The following is a 20,933-nucleotide window of genomic DNA, read 5'->3' on the forward strand; positions in this document are numbered from 1 at the left end:
TAATATATTTAAAATCACTTCCTCAATTATTAAATAAATTTTTTTTTTTCAGCGTTCAACTTTAACGGTAAAATGGAGGCAAACTAGCTTTTCTCTTTAATCAAACTGAGCCTGAAACATCAGCAGACCAACCGCCTATATTTCACCAAAAGTTTGGGGCTATTGCCGTCATTCTACTGTGAGACTCTGCACTGACTTCGAGACAATATAAAAAAAAACAGATAGGAATTAAAGGGGAAAGGAAAATATCTCTGTAGTCTGTACCCTCAGCGCAGAAACTCCCTCTCAGAGAGAAAGGGATTCACGAGCTTTGTCACCGTCTCCCTATCTATCTCTCTGCTACTCTAAAAATCTGGGCACCACAACCCCCCCTCCCCCAACCAGCTGTGTGGGTGTGCTGTGGTGGGTGAAGCTTCACGGGCTCTAGCCTATTTTCCAGTCTCTTTCTTCAACTACCTGTTTCTCTTCAATCTAGTGGCCCACATTGAGCCACGTCGCCGCCTCCACCGCCCCTCTTCCAGCTTGATCTTGATTAGGGTTTTGTTTTGGCCACCTCTCAACTCAACCATTTGGTGTATTGAGTTTCTTATAACATCCCTCAACAATGATATAATGTGAGAGAAGGACATTGAGCTTGTGCGTCAGCGCTTGTGCGTTTTTTAGGGAGAGAGAGAGAGAGAGAGAGATTGAGAGAGTTAGAGAGATAAAGAGAGATGGATCGTTCGGCGATCACTGTGGGCCGGGCATGGACATGCCGATCATGCACGATAGTGATCGGTACGAACTGGTGAAAGATATCGGCTCGGGAAATTTCGGGGTGGCTAGGCTGATGAGGGACAAGCAGACCGAGGAGCTGGTCGCCGTGAAGTACATTGAGAGGGGTGAGAAGGTTAGTGTCTAAGATACTAGGGTCCGTTTGAATATATGAAAAATAATGTTGTCTCAATTTTATCAAATTTTTATACAAAATATAATAAATAATTCAACTTTTTCAAATTTCAAAATAATACAATTTCATTTCATCTCATTATCCGAACCGCACCTTAGTTTCTTCTTTCGTTCATTCTTTCTTTAATTCGAGCTCAGTTTGAGTTTTTAGTTCGCAAATTTAAGGATTTCCATACATTCTTTCTTTAGTAGTTGAGTGGATTATTGGGTTTGAGGGTCAATGAGATTAGTTGGTCGATGTTCGATTCTGGTTACTTCGGTATGTGCGTGTTTATGTTTTGAAGGAATTGAGTGCTGTATTCGGTTTTGGGTCTTTAAGGGTCTATGGGTTATCAGTACAGTACCTGTCGTAAAATTGGACCCCGGTACTGCTGATCTTATTTAGGGAGATAAATTAACAGAGACTCATTTCCACACACCCCGTTTTAATAATTTTAGAAAAATACTAGTATGCCTTTTGATTTTGCCCGCTCATTTTGACCGTTCATATATTAATTTTTTTTAATTTTTACATAATAATTAAATAAGTGATTTTTAGTATATTTGTATATATATATTTTTAAAAATATTTAAATATGTTAAAAAAATGTAAAAATAAAAAAAGGAAAAAATGAAAAGGGAGATTTGTGCTAGCTGGGTGGCACGCTAGCACTGCCCATAATTTTATGAGCGACGATACAGTCCTGGGGCTAGCTCTGTGCACCCTCTTTGAAAAATAGTGGGACCACTAAAATAGTGAATTATTCCACATGAGTCTTAGATTTGTCCACTTTTTTCAAAGAAAGTGTGGGGGGTTTAACTTTACAAATCATTTTCCTAATTTCATTTACTAACAAAAAAGAAAAAGAAATTATGTTCTTCTAAACCAAATTTGGAAGTTTTAACCACCTAATTTGAGCTTGACTTTCTATTAGAGGAGTGAAAGGCTTTTTATTTATGGTACGTACAGTAGGACATATCATATAATTGGTCATGATCAAGATCTTGGAAATATTGTCACGAAACTGAGGTCAGTTTTCATCCTTTTATTAGATTGTGTTGGCTGAAACTAGCTGAAACTATCGGTCAGTCCCTGTGATATAGGCTACAGACCCTGTAATATTATGCTTTGTAAATAAAGAATCTTGACTTGCTTGGAGCCTCGGACCTTTTATGGATTTCTGTCTGGCTTTGTAGTTTACCAAACTTTTATATCGTGTTAACAGATAGATGAGAATGCCTTTTTTGATAAGTGCAGATAGATGAGAATGTACGGAGGGAAATTATAAACCACAGGTCCTTGAGACATCCCAACATTGTTAGATTCAAAGAGGTCTGTCTAATCTCATTATTTTATCATATTTTCTCCCCTCGGTCTATTCTGAAATTCATTAACATGAAGATGTGACTATAGGTCATATTAACACCAACTCATCTAGCTATTGTGATGGAATATGCCTCTGGAGGAGAGCTCTTTGAACGGATATGCAATGCTGGGCGGTTCAGTGAGGATGAGGTTTGTTATCCACGATGTTCGTTTCATTTCTGATGGTTCCCCTGTGCTCATCATTTACTGTAGTCTTTTCTTGTTGCAGGCGCGCTTCTTCTTCCAGCAACTTATATCAGGAGTTAGCTACTGTCATGCAATGGTGCGTGAATTAGCTTTATAATATGTCTTAAAAGATACAAGAATATGTCTAAGATGCATATCTTTCTCTGTATCTTTTGTGAAGCAAGTATGCCATCGTGACTTGAAATTGGAGAACACATTATTGGATGGAAGTCCGGCTCCTCGTTTAAAGATTTGTGATTTTGGGTACTCCAAGGTACTATTTTTTTTTTTTTGCCTTTTATATTGTGAAACTATGGTGCCTTTCTTTCTTTTTGATAGGTAACTATGGTGCCTTTCTGTGATTTAAAAGCTTGATATTTGCATTGAAACTCGAAATACTTCAAAAGTACATCATGGGAGGGTAATTTGATTGTTTATACACTTTTATTTTTAAATTTTATTGTTTATACATGTATCAATAAAATTTCGTTTTGTATTTTCCTGTCAGGGTGCTATTAATAAAATATATTTACCTCTTTTTCAACAATATGGTCCAGTGCATAGAAGTTTGTTGTTGTTTATTTGTGGTATCTTTGTATTCATTTGTCCATCATTGGTTCTCAGTATTTACGTATTTAGACTTGCCCGTTTCTTTTCTCAGTCCTCAGTGCTGCATTCACAACCAAAATCAACTGTTGGCACTCCTGCATATATTGCTCCAGAAGTGTTACTGAAGAAAGAATATGACGGCAAGGTAATGTTACTACTCAATGGAGGAATTTGATTCTGTCCTACTACTATTGTATCATCTATGGGGTACCTCTACTTCCTCGTGGATTTTTTTATTTTATTTTATTTTATTTTTAATTAGGAGTGCAACACCAGAACTTCCCAGGAGGTCACCCATCCTAGTACTACTCTCACCCAAGCACTGATCATTTATGAAGCTTTATAAATCTATTATCATAGGTTTTCCGACTTTGCATTGTAACTGTTCTTAGCTTGTGGCTTATAAGTTTGTTTCTTGAACCCTACATCTGAGCATCATTCTACAATGATATTATAAGGTTAACCTGTTTGTGTCTCAGTCTTCACCATTAATAAGGTCAAATATTGGAGTTATTTCAACCACTTATAAGTTTCACGAATGTAGGATCTGACTTCTAGCCCTGACCTCACAAATCCACTTGCATTTACAGAGGTTACAACCAGGTTCACTTTGGCAAAAAATCTTATTGGCTTTTAACTGCCATTCAGATGAAGCTTGGCCTATGTTTCGCATTTCTTTCCCAAAAAGATGTTTTTGATTGTTAAGTAACAAAGCAAACTGTTCTAGAGTTCAGTTTTTTTCACTATCCAATGCATACACACCTAACAAAGAAGTTAATTCGAATTTTTTTCTCCCCATCCTAAGAGCTGGCATCTAGATCCCCCTCCCCCATGTGTGTACATACACACACAAAATTAAAAAAAAAAAGAAAGAAAAGAAAGAAATCATTCTGCTTTAAAATTATTTTTCTCACTTTTGATTTGATTTGCATGTTTGCTCCATGCATGGTTTCTACCATCCCTAGAAGACATGGGGATGGGGCCGATGGAATGGTCAAAGTGATATGATAATATAATGTGCCACACACATATTGGACGGACAAGAGAGAAGGTTCAAACGTCGTCTATTGGGGTAGGACATTTGACGATAGGGCTGCTCACGAAGAACCTCCTAACTGTATTGATTCTGTCCAGCATATTTTCTACTAAAATACTTTCTGTAGTGAAGAGACCAAATGTTACTGCTGTGTTGTGGTTGATTTCCTGACAAATTTCTTCGTAGATGTCATATGATAGTACATCGATTTTTTATTCTACACTCATGCATTCAACATAATAATTGATATAATTACTTATAATCTGCTGGGATGTCTACAGGTTGCAGACGTGTGGTCTTGTGGGGTGACCTTATATGTCATGTTGGTGGGTGCATACCCTTTCGAGGATCCTGAAGAGCCTAAAAACTTCCGCAAGACAATTCAAGTAAGCCGTTGGACCATATTGGTGAGTTTGTTAGCTCCACTGAAATGATTGACTAAAATGATTCAATGTCTTTGCAGCGAATTTTGAATGTCCAGTACTCAATTCCTGACTACGTTCATATATCTCCAGAGTGCAGCCATTTGATCTCGAGGATATTTGTAGCTGACCCTGCTAAGGTTGGTGCACTTGGTGCGTGTGCATCTATTATTATAGAAATTCCATTTTGTGATATGACTGCCATTTCTTTCTTTTCAAACACCATGTTGTGGTTGCTTCTGTGTTTTTTGATTTTGAATTTAATTGTTTTTCCGTTGTATTTATAAAAGCTTTTAAAAAATGTTTATGCTCTTCTTGTCCTATTTTCTAGGTATGTTCTTTATGAAAATGTAAATAGGTCCAAAGTTGTGAGATTTTATGGAATTGGCATGCATACACATACCTAATCCTGCCGTCCTGAAGAATTTTGAGAGATGCAGTGGTTACCTCCAATTGCCTAGCCCATGGGCCGAAATGATGCCCCAATATACCCACCCACGAAAGAAAAAGTTAGTGCTGTTCTTGGATTGTAAGCATTTATAGGAGTTAAATTGTTGTTTAAAGTGATGGTGTAAATGTGTTTTTCATCTCTTATTTGCCAACTTGCTCACTGACCGAGTGAGATAAGTGTCAAACTATCCTACTTCAGCAACTTTAAGGATTCTAGACGGTGCACCTGGTGGGTGCTTTTCATCTCCATTGACACTTTCCATTCTCATTGGCTGCACAAAAATACCCAAGATTCTTTACCCTTCCCCTTCCTTTTATCCGATTTCCTCTTCATGTTTCCATTTGTGGACCCAGTTATGATAAAATAAATGGAACTTGTTATTGTTTTAGAATTGGAAATTAAGGTTACCTGTGCCTAGCAATGGTCAAGATCTTTCTAAATGCCAACCTCCCCTGGGTTTTGCTTGGCTTGTGGCTTGTCTGACCTGCAAGTGACGACAAAGTATAGGGTGCTTTCCTATGTAAAAATTATGTGGGTATATATATGTGCGTGTGTTTTTCCAAATCTTGGTGCTTTCTGTTCTGTGCCTTGCTTTCCCGTGTCTGATTAAGGCTTAGTGGCAGAATATTGACTTTCTAATTTACGTTCCCACGAATTCACTTGGCAACAGAGGATAACTATTCCTGAGATTAGGAACCACGAGTGGTTTTTGAAGAACCTTCCAGCAGATCTCGTGGATGAAAACTCAAAGAACACTCAGTTTGAAGAGCCTGATCAACCCATGCAAAGCGATGAGGATATCATGCGGATAATTGCTGAGGCTACCATTCCTGCTGCAGGGAGCCACAGTCTCAACCAGTATCTGACTGGCAGCTTGGAATTTGACGAAGACATGGAGGAGGACTTGGAGACTGATCCTGACCTTGACATTGATAGCAGCGGAGAGATAGTCTATGCAATGTGATCATAACCACTGCCTGCAAGGGGCGGTGTGTGCATTTTGTGTGGACGTAAATCATCTCCTAGGCTTTTTTTTCTTGGGACTTGGGAGTGTGGAAGATTAGAGAAAAATCTTTCGCCGTCTCTGTAATGGAGGATTCTGTGGTGTGGAATTTGTACATGTCAATGAGAATCTGTTCTCACCGCTCCTGTTTCTGCTCTATGTATAATCTTTTCTGGTGATGTGCATCTGTTCATGACCTGTATTTTTATGTTTTGCTACTTTTCAAGTGGAATTATGTATCGCACTGGTAGCACTGTAACATAACACTTTCTCTCTTTTCTTTTGGCGACCAATGTAACAGTATGTCAATTCCTACCTTGTTTCGTTGGGAGATTGGTTTATTATGTTTCTCGAGCTTGCAAGAACTAACACTGCGTTTGGTTTGGTTCGTCCGCAGATTAAACAGCTAAAGAAGAGAGTTTAATTCTCATCTTTCTTTGCATTGATTGGTTTGTCAAGGTAGAGGAAAAAATGCAACCAGGCAACGAGATGATGTCTCAGCTAGCTCGAGAAGATCACAGGTCAAAACATACGAAGTTAATCATAACAACAAAGAAAAAGAAATGGTAAGAGTTCAAGAGGAAGTCTACCTTGAAACCAAGCAATCCATTTAATGACAGAAGACAATCAACATTTTTCTATTCAATGCTTATGTTCAAATCCAGCTTTTCTTTTTTGTTGTACAGAAAATTCGGATGTTGTCAATAGAAACTGATTATAAAACCAATACCAAAAGATACAGACTCCAAATGGGCTGAAACAACATTGAAGCTCACCCCTTTTGACAATCAGCACATACGGCCAACCCTCTCCTATATATTAAAAATCTAAGATGCATATGGGCTTGAGTTGGATGGCTCTGATCCTATTTAGAATTGTAAATTTCAATGACTTGGGATATAGATAAAATTTTGGGGAGGGTTTCTTGTAGTTTCTCAACCGACCAAGAAATCTCATCATCCTTAGCCTAGTGGGGTATGAGCAGAACCAATGAAAACATCTAATCATTATTAATTTTAAATAAAAATATTTTTCAATTTTAAATTTTCAAAATTTTATTTTTTTTATCTAATCATTACAACTTTTTTAAATTTTCAAACAAAACACAAAAAATAATTCAACTTTTTCAAATATCAAAATAAAAATAATATTATGACAATATTTTAACATTATAATATTTTTATTCAATCTTTTCTCTCTCATTTCTCAAACAATAAAATATCTTAATTTAAATTATTTTTATTACAATTCACAAATTATTTTATTACTATTTTACAAATTTTTCATTTTATCTCATCACATTTATGTAACCAAACGAGACACAAAAACAACAGAGGCGGTGTGTCTTGAAAGAATTACCATTCCATTGTCAAACAAATTTGGGAAAGCACGAAAATATTTTGTGGTAAACATAACTTGGATTTTAGATTTTTTTTCTAGAGACATCCTTGCAAAACACAAAATACTAACGCCTGGTTTTTCACAAACAAACCAAACCAAACACAAAATATCAATCATTACAAATTTTTTAAACTTTCAAATAAAATATAAAAAACAATTCAATTTTTTCAAATTCCAAAACAAAAATAATATTATAACAATATTTTATTTAATTTCCATCTCATCTCATCTATGTATATAACTAAACAAGGCCTGCGTCGTTTCGTAATAAAGATGGTTTTATCTTATCTCATCTCATTTCATCTTATTTCATTTCATTTCCTTCTCAAATATCACTCAAACACAAATATTTTTCAATTTCAAATCTTCAACTTTTTCATCTAATCATTATCTAATCATTATAACTTTTCTAAACTTTCAAGCAAAATATAAAAAATAATTTAATTTTTTCAAATTCTAAAACAAAAATAATATTAAAAAATTATATTCTAACAATATTTTACCTTTATAATATTTTTATTTAATTTTTTTCTCTCATTTCCCAGAACTTAATAAAATATCTTAATTCAAATATTTTACTACTATTTACAAATTATTTCATTATTATTCACATATATCTCATCTAATTCTCCAAGAGAAAAAATGTTCAGAGGGTAGTTGTCTATATCACTCGGGAAATGCTATTCATCCCGCCCTTAAGTCCCGTTTTATCATCCCGCTCGACGTGTCTACACGTTTGCAAAAATAAAACACTTATTTTAAAGTTAAAACACACGGAAGCAACATAACGCCTCCCTCCCTGCGCGATATCTGCTGCTTCTCCTTAGCCCATTGCACCCGTTCGGACCAGCCATCGACACCACTGCCTCCCTCCATCTCCGACCTCATCTCCCCTCCTTCCATCTCCGACCTCTCATCTCCAACCTCGACCAGAGTTTTTTCTTTTTTTGTTTTTTCCTCCCCCAGACCCCGCACGCTATCTACTTCTCCCTCACCCATCTATCCCGTTCAGCGCAGCCATCTCGCCCCCACCAGTCTCTCGGCCATCTCTCCGATGGATCGGACCCAAGGTCTGTTGTTTTTGTTCCCCTTTCTCAGTTAGTTTCCCCTGCAATTGATGTCCGAACGTTTTTTTTTTCTTTTTTTTTTTGTGGTTTGTCTGGAATTTTTTTTTTCTTTTGAGCTATGTTGTAGTAGTGTTGTTATGATCTTTATTTATTGTACTAAGGAAGGGAAATAAAATGAAAAGATGGAGAAATTTGTGAAACAAGAAATTGCAGTTCATATGTTTGTGAAAATGCCTGTGAAAACCGAAAATGGAAATGGAATGAGTAAATTAAACTAGTGATTTTACTCAGTTTTTGACTCTCCCATGTTCAATCTTATGTTTAATTGTTCAATCACTTTGCATCATATATCATGCTTTCTACCTTGCTTGTTGCTTGAAACGAGTTAATTTCTTGTCGTCAATGATGAACACATCTTGATTAAAAAAGAAAAAGAAAAAGTCTTGATCTCCCTATGCTATTCTATTATACTATAGATACTTGGCTGAATGTAATATTTCCATTATATTCAAGTTTAATAAGTTGTGGAGAATAGTTGATTCGTACATAGTTTTATAAACTAGAAGTTAACCCTTCAAGCTAGCTGATGAATATTTCAAGACTTATGGAATTGCAGGAATAGATGGTAGCTGATCATTTTATAAAATTTAGTCAATGACAGACATATGAATCCTTTGCTTAATCTTTTTATGCCAAATGCTTTATTTTAATATCCTTGTTTCACATGTTGTATATTTACAGAGAATTTGAACGTTGCAATAGATGCCGACATAGAATTTTCAAATAATGAGTGTGATGAGGTAGAAATTGATAAGGAGATTGGAGGTGATGAAACAATTGAAGAACCTACGGTTGGAATGCAATTTTCATCTGTAGAAGAAGTGCATGCTTATTATATGAAGTATGGTAAGAAGAAAAGGTTTGGGGTATCCAAAAGGAATATTAGACAGCATGACGATGGGACAGTAAGATAGTTTTGCGTGGCATGCGCGCGAGGAGGCACATCGAAGAGTACGGTTGCCAATGTTATGAAACCAAGACAAACAGTAAAGATGGGATGTAAGACTAGAATTAATGCGGTATTAAATGTTGAAGGTGTATATACTATATCTAAGGTGATATTGGATTACACCCACGCCTGTAGTCCGGAGAATGCAAGACATTTCAGATGCTTTAAGAAGGTTGATGCTCGTGTCTCTAAGATGCTTGAAATAAATGACGAGGCATGTATAACGTTGTCCAAAAATTTTAAGTCTGTGGTTGTTGAGGCGGGGGGTTATGAGAATGTAACATTCGGGGAGAAGGAGTGTCGAAACTACATTGACAAAGCACGACGACTTCGCCTCGGGGTTGGAAGTGGTGTAGCTCTATGTAACTATTTCGAAGATATGCAAAAAAGAAATCCGGAGTTTTATTATAAGATTGATGTTGACAATGAGATGTGGTTAAAGAATGTGTTTTGGGCAGATGCCCAGAGTAGAGTTGTGTATGAATCATTCGGGGATGTAATTACATTTGATACAACATATTTCACTAATGCGTATAAAATGCCTTTTGCACCGTTTGTGGGTGTGAACCACCATGGGCAGTCAATCCTACTCGGTTGCGGATTGATATCCAATGAGGACGCAAATACATTTGAGTGGTTGTTTCAGTCATGGTTGCAGTGTATGAATAACCAACCGCAAAATGCAATCATCACAGACCAAGACAAGGCCATGAAAATTGCAATATCGAGGGTGTTTCCAACTTCTATGCATCGATTTTGCTTGTGGCATATAATTTCAGTTAGCATGAGTTTGATGAACATTGGTGCCGTATGCTCGATACATATGATTTGCATGAGAATGCATGGTTAGTATCACTGTATAGTGATCGACATTATTGAGTGCCGGCCTATGTTAGAGACACATTCTGGGCAGGAATGTCAGCCACACAGCGAAGTGAAGGAATGAATGCATTTTTTGACTACTACATTCACTCTAGAACTACTCTGAAGCAATTTGTTGACCAGTATGATTCGGCCCTTAGGAGGAAGGTAGAGAATGAAGCAATTGCTAACTTCAATTCCTTTAACACGGACATTCCTTGCATCAGTCGTTATCCTCTTGAGAAGCAATTTCAAAGTGCATATACTCTTGCTAAATTCAAAGAGGTACAGGAGGAATTGCGAGGATTTCTATATTTGACTACTAAGGAGATAGGGTGTGAGGATGATAGATATATGTTCGTTGTTGTGAATGAGGTCCAAGTTGGTAATGACTTATTAAAACGTGTAACCTTTAATGTGGAAGTTGATCAAGATCTCCTTGATGTGAAATGCAGTTGTAAGTTATTTGAGTTTAGGGGTATTTTGTGCAGACACGCTCTCCGTGTCTTAACTCAGATGAGCCAACATACAATACCATCAAAATACATCTAGGATCGGTAGAGGAAAGATATTAAGCAAAAATACACATTCGTGAAAAGTAGTTATGACACTACTAGCATCGACGATGCACGAAGGTACGATAGGATCCAAAATTGTTTCTATGAATTGTGTTCCAATGCTTCAAAGGCTGAGAGCAGTTGTGTTAAATTGATTAGTCAGATAGAACAGTTGAAGACACAGTACCCTGGTATCGCTAATCATGATACTAGCAACACAGTTGATACAACTCATTCAACGGAGGCTTCAACCCTAGAGTTCTTAGTCCTTTGGTAGTTCGGAGTAAGAGAAGACCACCGTCTAAGAGAAAAGTGCACCCCGCTGAGAAGAGTATTAAGAAATCCAGTACGAAAATGCGATTGCACAACAACCAAGCTGAGGTTCATTTTTATTAATTTTGTATACTAAATTTACAATTCACTTGGTCTTCAATATTTTTGTTGTTTTTTATTTAATTTAATTTTAATTAATACTTTTAACACTAGGATCAACAAAGTCAAGTTTGAACACATGTGCTGGAATTTTTTTCAACTCCTTCGACTGCTCATCACTCACAAGTAATGTAAAACTAAAATATTTTGATAATCTTTTTAGTGAATTGTGTTGCCACTGACAATATTTTTTATGCCTTTATAGGACAACACTACGGAGGCTTTCCATCAGGACTTCAATGCTTTCTGATTGGTAGATGCTATGAGACAAATTTGTACTTGGGATTTTATATTGTAATCTTGGGATATTATTGAACCTGTTTTTGTATTGACGTGTTTAGATCATTAATTGTAATCTTGGGATATTATTGAACTTGTTTTTGTATTGACGTATTTAGATCATTAATTGTAATCTTGGAATTGTATTGAACATCTATTTGTAATCGTTATTTTCATAATAGTTTGTTGATGCAATATTGCATAATTGTACCCATGACATTGAAATTACTTCAAAACAAGCCTAAACAAAGTACCCATGACATTGAAATTAACTTCAAAGATTATATATTGTCTTAGAATTTTCCAAAAAACAAGCCTAAACAAAGTATCCATGACATTGAAATTACTAAAACTACAATGACTCTCTCAACATTTCTCTTGCGCCTCTCAATCTCTATTTCTAGTCAATGTCGAGTTGTTTGGACATTCATTGCTAGTTGTATCTTTTCAATTTCGGTTTTTAAACGGTTGATTTTCTTCTCACCATATGGTGGTATTTCCGGGTCATACCAACAAAAATATTCAGCCTGCAAAATTAGCCAACACATTAGGAAACAAAGATTACCATTCACTTCATAGTAAACAAGATTTAAATTTGAGATACCTGAAAGTTTTGACAACTGAAAAATCGACCTCCGTCATTATCCTCCGTATGCGCAGTTCGTCTGCATGCTTTAATACCACAAAAATATATTGGGTATTCATTTTGGCAAGAGTTCTTTGAGCGTGAAATATTGCTAGTGCTACTACGTGCTTTCGACATTGTAGAATATCTAGCCTCGTGCAGGAAGAGGTATCTAGCCTTGGGTTCAGATATGTTTTTCTTCATTAATTGAATAAATAGTGGACAACACATCAAGCTTATAAATTAACATAAGCTAATAATAGACACGAATCTATTTGGCAACACGAATTAGCATCAACTAATAGACAACAAATCTAGCTTATAAATTAAGTAAATAATAAAATTAAAAGAAAACTAGCTTATAAATTAACATCAACTAATAGACAACAAATCTATTTGGCAATTCTTATATATATTAATGAATATATTAAACAAGAATTCCACTGTTTCTGGATATGAACATAAGATTGAACACTAATTAATCTCAACCAAACAATATCCAAAAAGAGATCAAGGCATTGAAGGCCAGAAACGGTTACTTTTTTTGTGGGGAGGGGGAGCATTGAACATTAATATATAGGCCTTTTTTAAATGAAAATTGCAACAAAATCCCAACAAATCTAGTAGTACTACTGAAACTGTTGCTCTTTCTTTTCTTCCAATCGGCCTTTGCCCTTTATTGGTATATAAATAATGAAGCTCAAATCTTTCCCACCTCCTTTTTGGGTCACTGTAAAATGCATCCAGCAATACTTCAATCCAAAGCTATGTTTTATGGACAAGGTTTCCTAGCATATTTTAACCTAAAACTAAACATCACTACCCACATACATGTTCGAAAGACAACCTGGTTGTCCCACCTCATAGTACTTTCTTCCCATCAAGTTTGCCTGCCAACTAAATGTAACTCAAATGGAAGAATTTTCTCCTATAAAGGACTATATAAGACTAATTAAAGATGGCAATTCAGCTGTAACTCAAATGGGAGGTCGATTGTAGATGCATTGATGCTGAGCAAAACCACTACATAAGACTCTTGTACCTGACTCTATCTCAAGCAAGAAGCAAGCTAGAAAGCATGATATATGATGCAAAGTGATTGAACAATTAAACATAAGATTGAACATGGGAGAGTAAAAAACTGAGTAAAATCACTAGCTTAATTTACCCATTCCATTTCCATTTTCGGTTTTCATAGGCATTTTCACAAACATGTCAACTGCAATTTCTTATTTCACAAATTTCTCCATCTTTTCATTTTATTTCCCTTCCTTAGTATAATAAATAAAGATCATAACAACACTACTGCAACATAGCTCAGAAGAAAAAACAAATTCCAGCCAAACCACAAAAAAAAAAAAAGAAAAAAGAAAAAAGAACGTTCAGACATCAATTTTAGGGGAAACTAACTGAGAAAGGGGAACAAAAACAATAGACCTTGGGTCCGATCCGTCGAAGAGATGGCCGAAAGACTGGTGGGACTCGAACTCGTGAGGCTAAGGATGGCGAAATGGGTCTGGGGGAGGGCAAAGTCGATGGGTCGGTGGGAGGGAAAAAAAAGGAAAAAGAAAAAAACCGTGGCCTGAGATGGAGGGAGGGGAGACGAGGTCGATGGGAGAGATGGCTGCGCCGAACGGGATAGATGGGTGAGGGAGAAGCAGAGAGCGCGCGGGGTCTGGTGGAGGGAAAAAAAAAGAAGGAAAAATTGTGGTCAAGGTTGGAGATGAGAGGTTGGAGATGGAGGAAGGGGAGATGAGGTCGGAGATGGAGGGAGGCAGTGGTGTCGATGGCTGCTCCGAACCGGTGCGATGGGCGAAGGAGAAGCAGCAGATATCGCACGGGGAGGGAGGCGTTATGTTGCTTCCGTGTGTTTTAACTTTAAAATAAATGTTTTATTTTTACAAACATGTAGGCCACATCAAGCAAGATGATAGAACGAGACTTAAGGGCGGGATGAATAGCATTCCCATATCACAAACTTGAAGGAATAACATAGAGAACTCTGGAAGCTACACTACGGAAACTCTAAAATAAGCCTCTAAATATAGGAACATGGGTGCAATCAAATCACATTAGTTTATAAATTTATTTTTGTGTGATCTATTTGTGACTTTAGCACTTCTCTAAACTAAAAGTAGTATGATGATAACTAAAAAAATACGTTACAAACTCCCAATAATGAAAATAGTCCCCCAAGTAGGATGATTAATTGTCCAAAACCAAGTCCCAACATAGCAAAATCACTCCAAGGAGGATGGATTCCATGCTGTCTCAAATGTCCCCATGACAAAATTCTAATTGAATCTAGAGCTCGGAAAGGCACTGCTCGATTTCTCTTGAGCTTTCTCCCACCTCAACATCTTCAAGCCAAACAAAACTGGGAACATACAGAAGTGCAAAGAATCTTGAATGAATCCCAATAGTCTCCAAGAATCTGCAATTTTCATTTTTGAGATCATAAGAATATATATTGTCATCAATAAAATATATGATCTCCTCGTTTTCCTTGTACTTGATGATCTTGAAACCACTAGGTGACGATAAGGTTTCCATTGGGTTCTCTAAAGCAAACACTTTTGTCCATGATTTGGTGACACCATACTCCTTCATCACCCACACTTCAATATCTGGATTTCCATTGCCGAGGCCATAGATGTTGGATACAGAGAGACAATCTGTCAATACTCCCAGACCCAACCACTCAGGACACTCTTCATTATCCAAGGGAGGACTAGGTTGCTCCAAATTTGACTGGAACTTCTCATTGTCAAAATCAAAGGAACAGATATAGTCATTGAATTCGGGGCTATCTCGAGTGAAAATAAAATGGAATGCTCCGTTGAAAAAAGTGCCATCTAGTGTCGTACAAAACAAAAATTTCTGTGGGACATCTGCAATGTTTCTCCAAGTGACAGCACCAACTCCAAGCGTACAGATCTCTGCTGCCCATTTGGTTTTTGACCGGGATTCTCTTCTGGGTTGAATTTTAAGCACCTTGTATAGGCCTGTCTCTGGACTAATTCCAATCCTCAGCATGGGTTTGAAGTGTGAAATGCCATACTCCTTTTGGCTTTCGGGAAGAGTTATGCGCTTTCCGATGATTGGATTAGATACACTAACTCGTTTTTCCCTGTAATTCCACGAGCATATTAAGCCATTCAAGGAAGCCGCGCCATTAAAATCAAACTCCATCCCCAATTTCGTTACCATTACATTATCTTCTCTAGATAAATGCTCGAAAAATAAACAGTCTGGACTTACTCCTGTCGCGAGGGCAGTGACCGATCTCGAGAGATGGAAGCTGACAAATATAGGGCTTGAAAGCAAATCCTGCCATTCTTTGCATACGCCCCTACATTGGACCAACGTCTTCATGGGAAGTCTGCAGAAAATATCTACAAGGACATCGCCCGGCACTTCTTCTAGACATGTATTCTCCCTAGTATCCATTGCTGCAACTTGAATGAAGAATTACAATGGAAAGTCTTTGTTTTGTGTTCCACACATCAAAACCTTCCCTGCAGATGTCAATTTTAGGGCTTGCACGCTCAAGGGATATCAATCTTTCACCCTCTGTTTGGTTGAATACTACCATAAAACAACAGTTGATAAACATGATAACACTACAAGTGTTTTAATTCAAAAAGAGATGCATTGTAAGTAGAATTTTAGCTCAATTATATTTCTTATTCTCGAGTTTGTTTTGTTTATAGATTGAAATGCTACAGGGAAAGTCTTACACCACACATCTCTATTTAATCAACATATGATTTGTCATTCTTATCATTTTATTTAAACACATACATATTTAAGCATTAAAATAAAAGGACAAAAATGACAAATCAAATATTGATTAAGTGGAGTTGTGTGGGGTAAGACTTTGAATTTCTCTTCTTCTCCTAAATGCAAGATACATCTTTTTCGGTCTTTCTGGGCAAATCAGCATCATAAAGGGATTAACTTGGAAGAGGAACATGATCAGGATGAGATACGCTGGGAGTCTTTTCAGATAAACAGGTTTAAAGTTCTAGAATGGGAAGAAGTATGAAGATTTCTATGAGCAAATTACTGCCCTGAAACGGTCCCTATTGGCTTATGAATTCCGGGTTAGAAAGTGAAGATTGACAAGTAAAAATCGTCAAAATACGTATTTGCTAGAGATTTATTCGGTTGAAAACTTGTCCAATTATTAGAAGATAAGTGTTATAGTTACAAAAAAATCTACAAAAGTAAACTCACAATTAAAATGATTTCATATGATACCTTAGATCTACTAATAAAAATAATTTTAAAATTTAACATATCATATTAAGTCATGTCAATTTATAGAATTCATACATAGCTAAAGCATTTATCTATTATTTATCATTCGAACAATTGGAAAAAATAGGCCTTTTATAATGGTTGGGCCATGGGTCGGCTTACTACTCATGAATTGGGCCACATTAGCAACCATATAGGGTCATGCGTTTGAGAATTAAGTTCGGCAGGGTTTAGGGTTTTTTTGGTTGAGTGATGCTAGGTTGCCGCACAATAGTGACCGCTAGGCGTGCCGCCTAGGCAAAATTCATCTTTTTTTATTTTTTATTTTCATATTTTTTTAACATCTTTAAACATTTTTGAAAAATAAAAAAAATATCAATACACTAATAATCACTTCCTTAATCAATAAGTAAAAAAATAAAAAAAATAAAAAAATAAATATATGAGTGGTCAAAATGAGAGACATATTAGCATTATTCTTTTTTGGTTTTGTCTGAAGAAGAAATCAAACCCGAAAATTCATAAATGGTACTTTCCATAAAATAAAATGTCTCTCTTTTATATTTCATTTAGTTGGATAGGGGAGGTTAAAAATAATTTGATGATGGTGATTCTTTTATGTCTTTGTTTTCAATACATTGTTATGAGAATACAATGGTTGACTTCCTCCATGTATTCAGGATTTGCCGGATATGATTGCCATCAAGGATGCCGACTTTTTTGATGTCGATGCTGTGTTTTTTTGTTTGCCGCATGGGACCACTTAGGTTTTTCTTAGTCCCTTAAGATCTCACACAGAGCTTGGCACTCTGATACCAGTTTGTCGGGATAAACCAATTATCAAAGGCTAAATTGAAGTATAACAATGGAAGCAAACAAAAGAAATAACGACAATCACACAAAGAGCACAAAGATTTAAGTGGTTCGGCTCAATGTGAGCCTAAGTCCACTATTGGGGTCGGTCTCAACGAATTCACTATCAACAAAGGTGCAGTACAAGAGATCAATCGCAAAATCCTCAATCCCAAAGCCCCAATACACCTAATAGAACTCTAAGGATTCTTTACAAAAGGATTCTTTCTCTCTCTCTCTCTCTACAATGTTTTGCTGCTAATGAGTTCTAAAATACATGAGAAAAACATGTATTTATAGTTCATGTCGCGACAGTCTAAATTTCAGAATATTCACTCGAGCGGAGTGTCGAGCGGTGTCAAGCGGAAGGTTAGGATAGGCACTCGCTCGAGTTGATTGTCGAGCGAGTGTTGAGCGAACTCATAGGTTAGCCTCCCGCTCGAGCTGACTGTCGAGCGGGTGTTGAGCGAACTCTCTGTTTGAAGATTCGCTCGAGCGGACTATTGAGCAAAGTGTCGAGCTAAGGTTGCTTGAGCCAGGGTCGAGCCACAGTCGAGCCAGGGTCGAGCCACAGTCGAGCCAAGCCTAAAAAATGGCATTTTCAATAGGAAAGCAAGCCAAACTCAACAAAACTCAGTATCAAGAATTGTCATGTCCCAAAATTTTTTTTTGTACTTGGCGAATATGAGGCATATGAGAGCTACTTAGTGATGTGAGAATATGAATTCTCTCTCTCATTTATTTCTTTATCTCTCTTCAATTGTGCTTGGAAGCACAAATCTTAGGTGTGAAAGCTAAACTCATGACTCTAACTCTATGAATGTTGTTTTATTGAGATGAAGAGTGCACTTGTCCTTAATTTCTCTTTAGAAATGAATTGAGGTCATTAAGGGTTACAGTACTTGTGGGGGGGCAGGGGGGGCGCGGATGGGTAGGGGTACTAAAACATTGAACATATTCATCCTTGGCATTATGTACTTTCTTATTTGTCATGTAAATGAGTATTTCATTACCTGGATGCAGAAAGAAGCTGCATATGGTTTGATAGAGATTTTGAGAGAGGAAAGAAAAAGCTCACGTCTAGTTGCTAATCCTGGTTGTTATTCAACATCCATTCAGCTTCCTCTTGTTCCATTGATATAAAGGTTTGTGTTCACTATTATGTTATTCATTCATAAAAAAAAACTATTCTACCTTGTCATTGAGTTCTTTCGTCATGGTTGGGTAAATTAATTTTGCTTGTCTTGATTGATTGACTACTGCATATTCAAAAGCCAATTTGTGAAAGTTGTGCCTGAGATTGGTTGAATAGGAATTAAGACTTTAAAATGAGGAAACGTATACACTTAGAAGCTTCTCAAGAAAACAAAGGAAGAACTGTGTTCAATATAGAGTTTGAATTGAATAACCTTGATACAGTTTAAACTTCAAAAAAGTTTGGAGGTGCATGGTTTGTGAGTTGCATGGTCACACTAACTTGATACTGGCTAGGGCTCCCATTGCTAACTTCTATATTATAAGTCTTGCAGGCTAATCTTATTTAATATAGAAATATTATTATCGACTCAAAATCTGGTGTACATGAGCGTAGCAGGTAAGGATCTGTTCACCTCTAGAAAAAAATATTGACAATTCTTAGCTAAATGTTCTCGATGCTTGGTTTCATGACATATGCTAACTAGTTTACCATGTAGGGCGTGGTGCTAAGGAGGCAAATTTGTACACTAAAATTTCTGAAGGCATGGCCATGGTAATATTTTGCACTTCAATTTTGAACTTGCATATACTATTACTCATGGATCATCTTGTCTTTGCATGTGTACTAGGACCACTTGTTTAGATGTTCAGCAATTATTAAATTTTAAGGATGAAAAAAAATTGAATTGGAGGCAGTTACTTGCCCTAAAAAGAGAATTGGAAGGCTTTGCACCCTTGTCAAGAAGTTGAATGGAAAGATCAATTATTGATTGAAAATAATGGTATTATTGGTCTACAAATAACAATCTGAGTGCACTTTGTTAAACATGAAAGAAATGTTATCTGAGTGATCTAGAAGACATTCATGATTTTCTAGGAGAAAGTGGCCTGTGTTTGACCATGATATTTAATGAAAAATTGAAGTTTTAGGGCATGATGTTCAATGATTGATCGATGACTAAGCAAATGCCCTCTTGATCTTTTAGTTTACTGCTCAGCTATCAAGAAGAATAGCCTGCACAATAGTTCAAGACTCTTTCTGAAGATCGAAATAACGAGTTCTCAAGGAAAGAAGGGCTGGTAAAGAAGCCTTGTATTTTCTTGATATCCCAACATGATGTTGAGATTCTGTAAAGCTTGACCGAAGCTCCCTTTACAAGATTATCAATTTGTGAAATGTTCTAAAAGCTTAGCCAATGATCATCCATCCCCAGGATAACAATGACTATACATGCGGAGTAATTTTAACATAGAGATGGATGAACACAAACATACAATTGATGTAATTATTGCCCTTCCCCGTATTCGATCAGGAAAGACATTTATTAAATTATAATTGGACCCTTGAACATTATGAGTGTGAGGGATGACTCTCTCCAACAAAATAACTAACTCTTCATCCTACAATAAAAAATTAAATGAATTTGAGAATCCCATAGATTATTACAAAAGTAAGCAGACAAGAAATAGGTAGTATATATACATCAAACCATGCGTGTGCAATCTTTGGTCAGAATCGAGAACATAGCAAGATCAAGATCAAGAATCCCTTTTCGGTCAACAAAGAGAGAGTCCTCCCACAAGTTCTTACTTATATAAAGAGAGTAAGCCAAGAGAATAATTGGCACCTTGAGAACTTCTTGCAGAGAACGTTTCCTTTTTACTGTATTTGGCAACATGCAGAACTTTGAGCAGGATACTGAAGATAGATTCAACAAGCTTCCAATTTCAATTCTTGATTACATTGTCACGCTTCTCGACATCAAGAACCTTGTACGACTTAGCTTGGCAACGAGAAGATGTCGAGAAATATGCAGATCTTGCTCGAGGTTAAGTTTCTACAATAAAAATTTGAAGAATGACATGTCATATCAACTGCGCTTCAACAACTTTCTTGACACGCTCATGCTTCATCGCAGCATGAACAGGGCGAAGATGAGAAGCCTTAATCTGTGCTAGTCATTGTAAGGAAATGTCGAGAAAGAAGAATACCAGATTGAGACATGGCTGCAACAGACAGTGAAATCCGGTCTTGAAGAACTTGAGATCGACGTCATCACCAAATGGGGTAAACCCTTTTTCTTGCCACCTTGTATTTTTGACTGCAGATCCCAGAGGTCCCTCTTACTAAGATGCAACGAAAGCATCCTCAAATTTCCCTCTACATTATCTGAATAGTCATGCCGCTGCTTTAAAGCTTCAGACACTACTTTTTTCACTTGTTCAAATTGAAAACGACCACATGGGAGAATGGTTTTCATCTTTCAAGTCCCTCAAGGTATTGGATCTTTGACACATAAGAGGGATACAAAGTCTGACCATCATTTATGGAACAGTTATGAATTCGAACCCTCCATAACCTCTGTGATATTAATATTCAACTAGAAAAA

The 20,933-nt window shown here is 36.6% G+C and overlaps 3 protein-coding genes and 1 long non-coding RNA gene across 4 annotated transcripts; 3 read left to right on the forward strand and 1 right to left on the reverse strand.

Annotated features, from left to right (window-relative positions):
- Positions 1–274: 274 nt before the first annotated feature.
- Positions 275–6,344, forward strand: LOC121254476 (serine/threonine-protein kinase SRK2E). Its single transcript, XM_041154534.1, is given in 10 exon segments — positions 275–740; positions 743–889; positions 2,186–2,260; positions 2,342–2,443; positions 2,523–2,576; positions 2,661–2,753; positions 3,141–3,233; positions 4,406–4,510; positions 4,588–4,686; positions 5,668–6,344. Coding segments are annotated over 10 exon segments (1,089 nt in total). The 5' UTR covers positions 275–713; the 3' UTR covers positions 5,962–6,344.
- Positions 6,345–8,650: 2,306 nt separating this feature from the next.
- On the forward strand, positions 8,651–11,172 carry LOC121254219 (protein FAR-RED IMPAIRED RESPONSE 1-like). The gene is made up of 5 exons (XM_041154183.1): positions 8,651–8,732; positions 9,210–9,433; positions 9,584–10,285; positions 10,483–10,719; positions 11,026–11,172. The coding sequence occupies exons 1-5, from the start codon at positions 8,651–8,653 to the stop codon at positions 11,170–11,172; spliced, it is 1,392 nt and encodes a 463-aa protein (XP_041010117.1).
- Positions 11,173–11,417: 245 nt separating this feature from the next.
- Positions 11,418–11,757, forward strand: LOC121254477. The gene is made up of 2 exons (XR_005938650.1): positions 11,418–11,453; positions 11,533–11,757. It is a non-coding gene; the product is annotated as an uncharacterized LOC121254477 (long non-coding RNA).
- Positions 11,758–14,535: 2,778 nt separating this feature from the next.
- Positions 14,536–15,681, reverse strand: LOC121254220 (F-box protein At3g07870-like). Its single transcript, XM_041154184.1, has 2 exons — positions 14,744–15,681; positions 14,536–14,665 (listed from the first exon to the last, which is right to left on the reverse strand). Exons 1-2 carry the CDS (start codon positions 15,679–15,681, stop codon positions 14,536–14,538), a joined length of 1,068 nt encoding a protein of 355 aa, XP_041010118.1.
- Between the last annotated feature and the right edge of the window lie 5,252 nt (positions 15,682–20,933).

The sequence above is a fragment of the Juglans microcarpa x Juglans regia genome, chromosome 3D (assembly GCF_004785595.1).
Source record: "Juglans microcarpa x Juglans regia isolate MS1-56 chromosome 3D, Jm3101_v1.0, whole genome shotgun sequence".
NCBI lineage: Eukaryota > Viridiplantae > Streptophyta > Magnoliopsida > Fagales > Juglandaceae > Juglans > Juglans microcarpa x Juglans regia.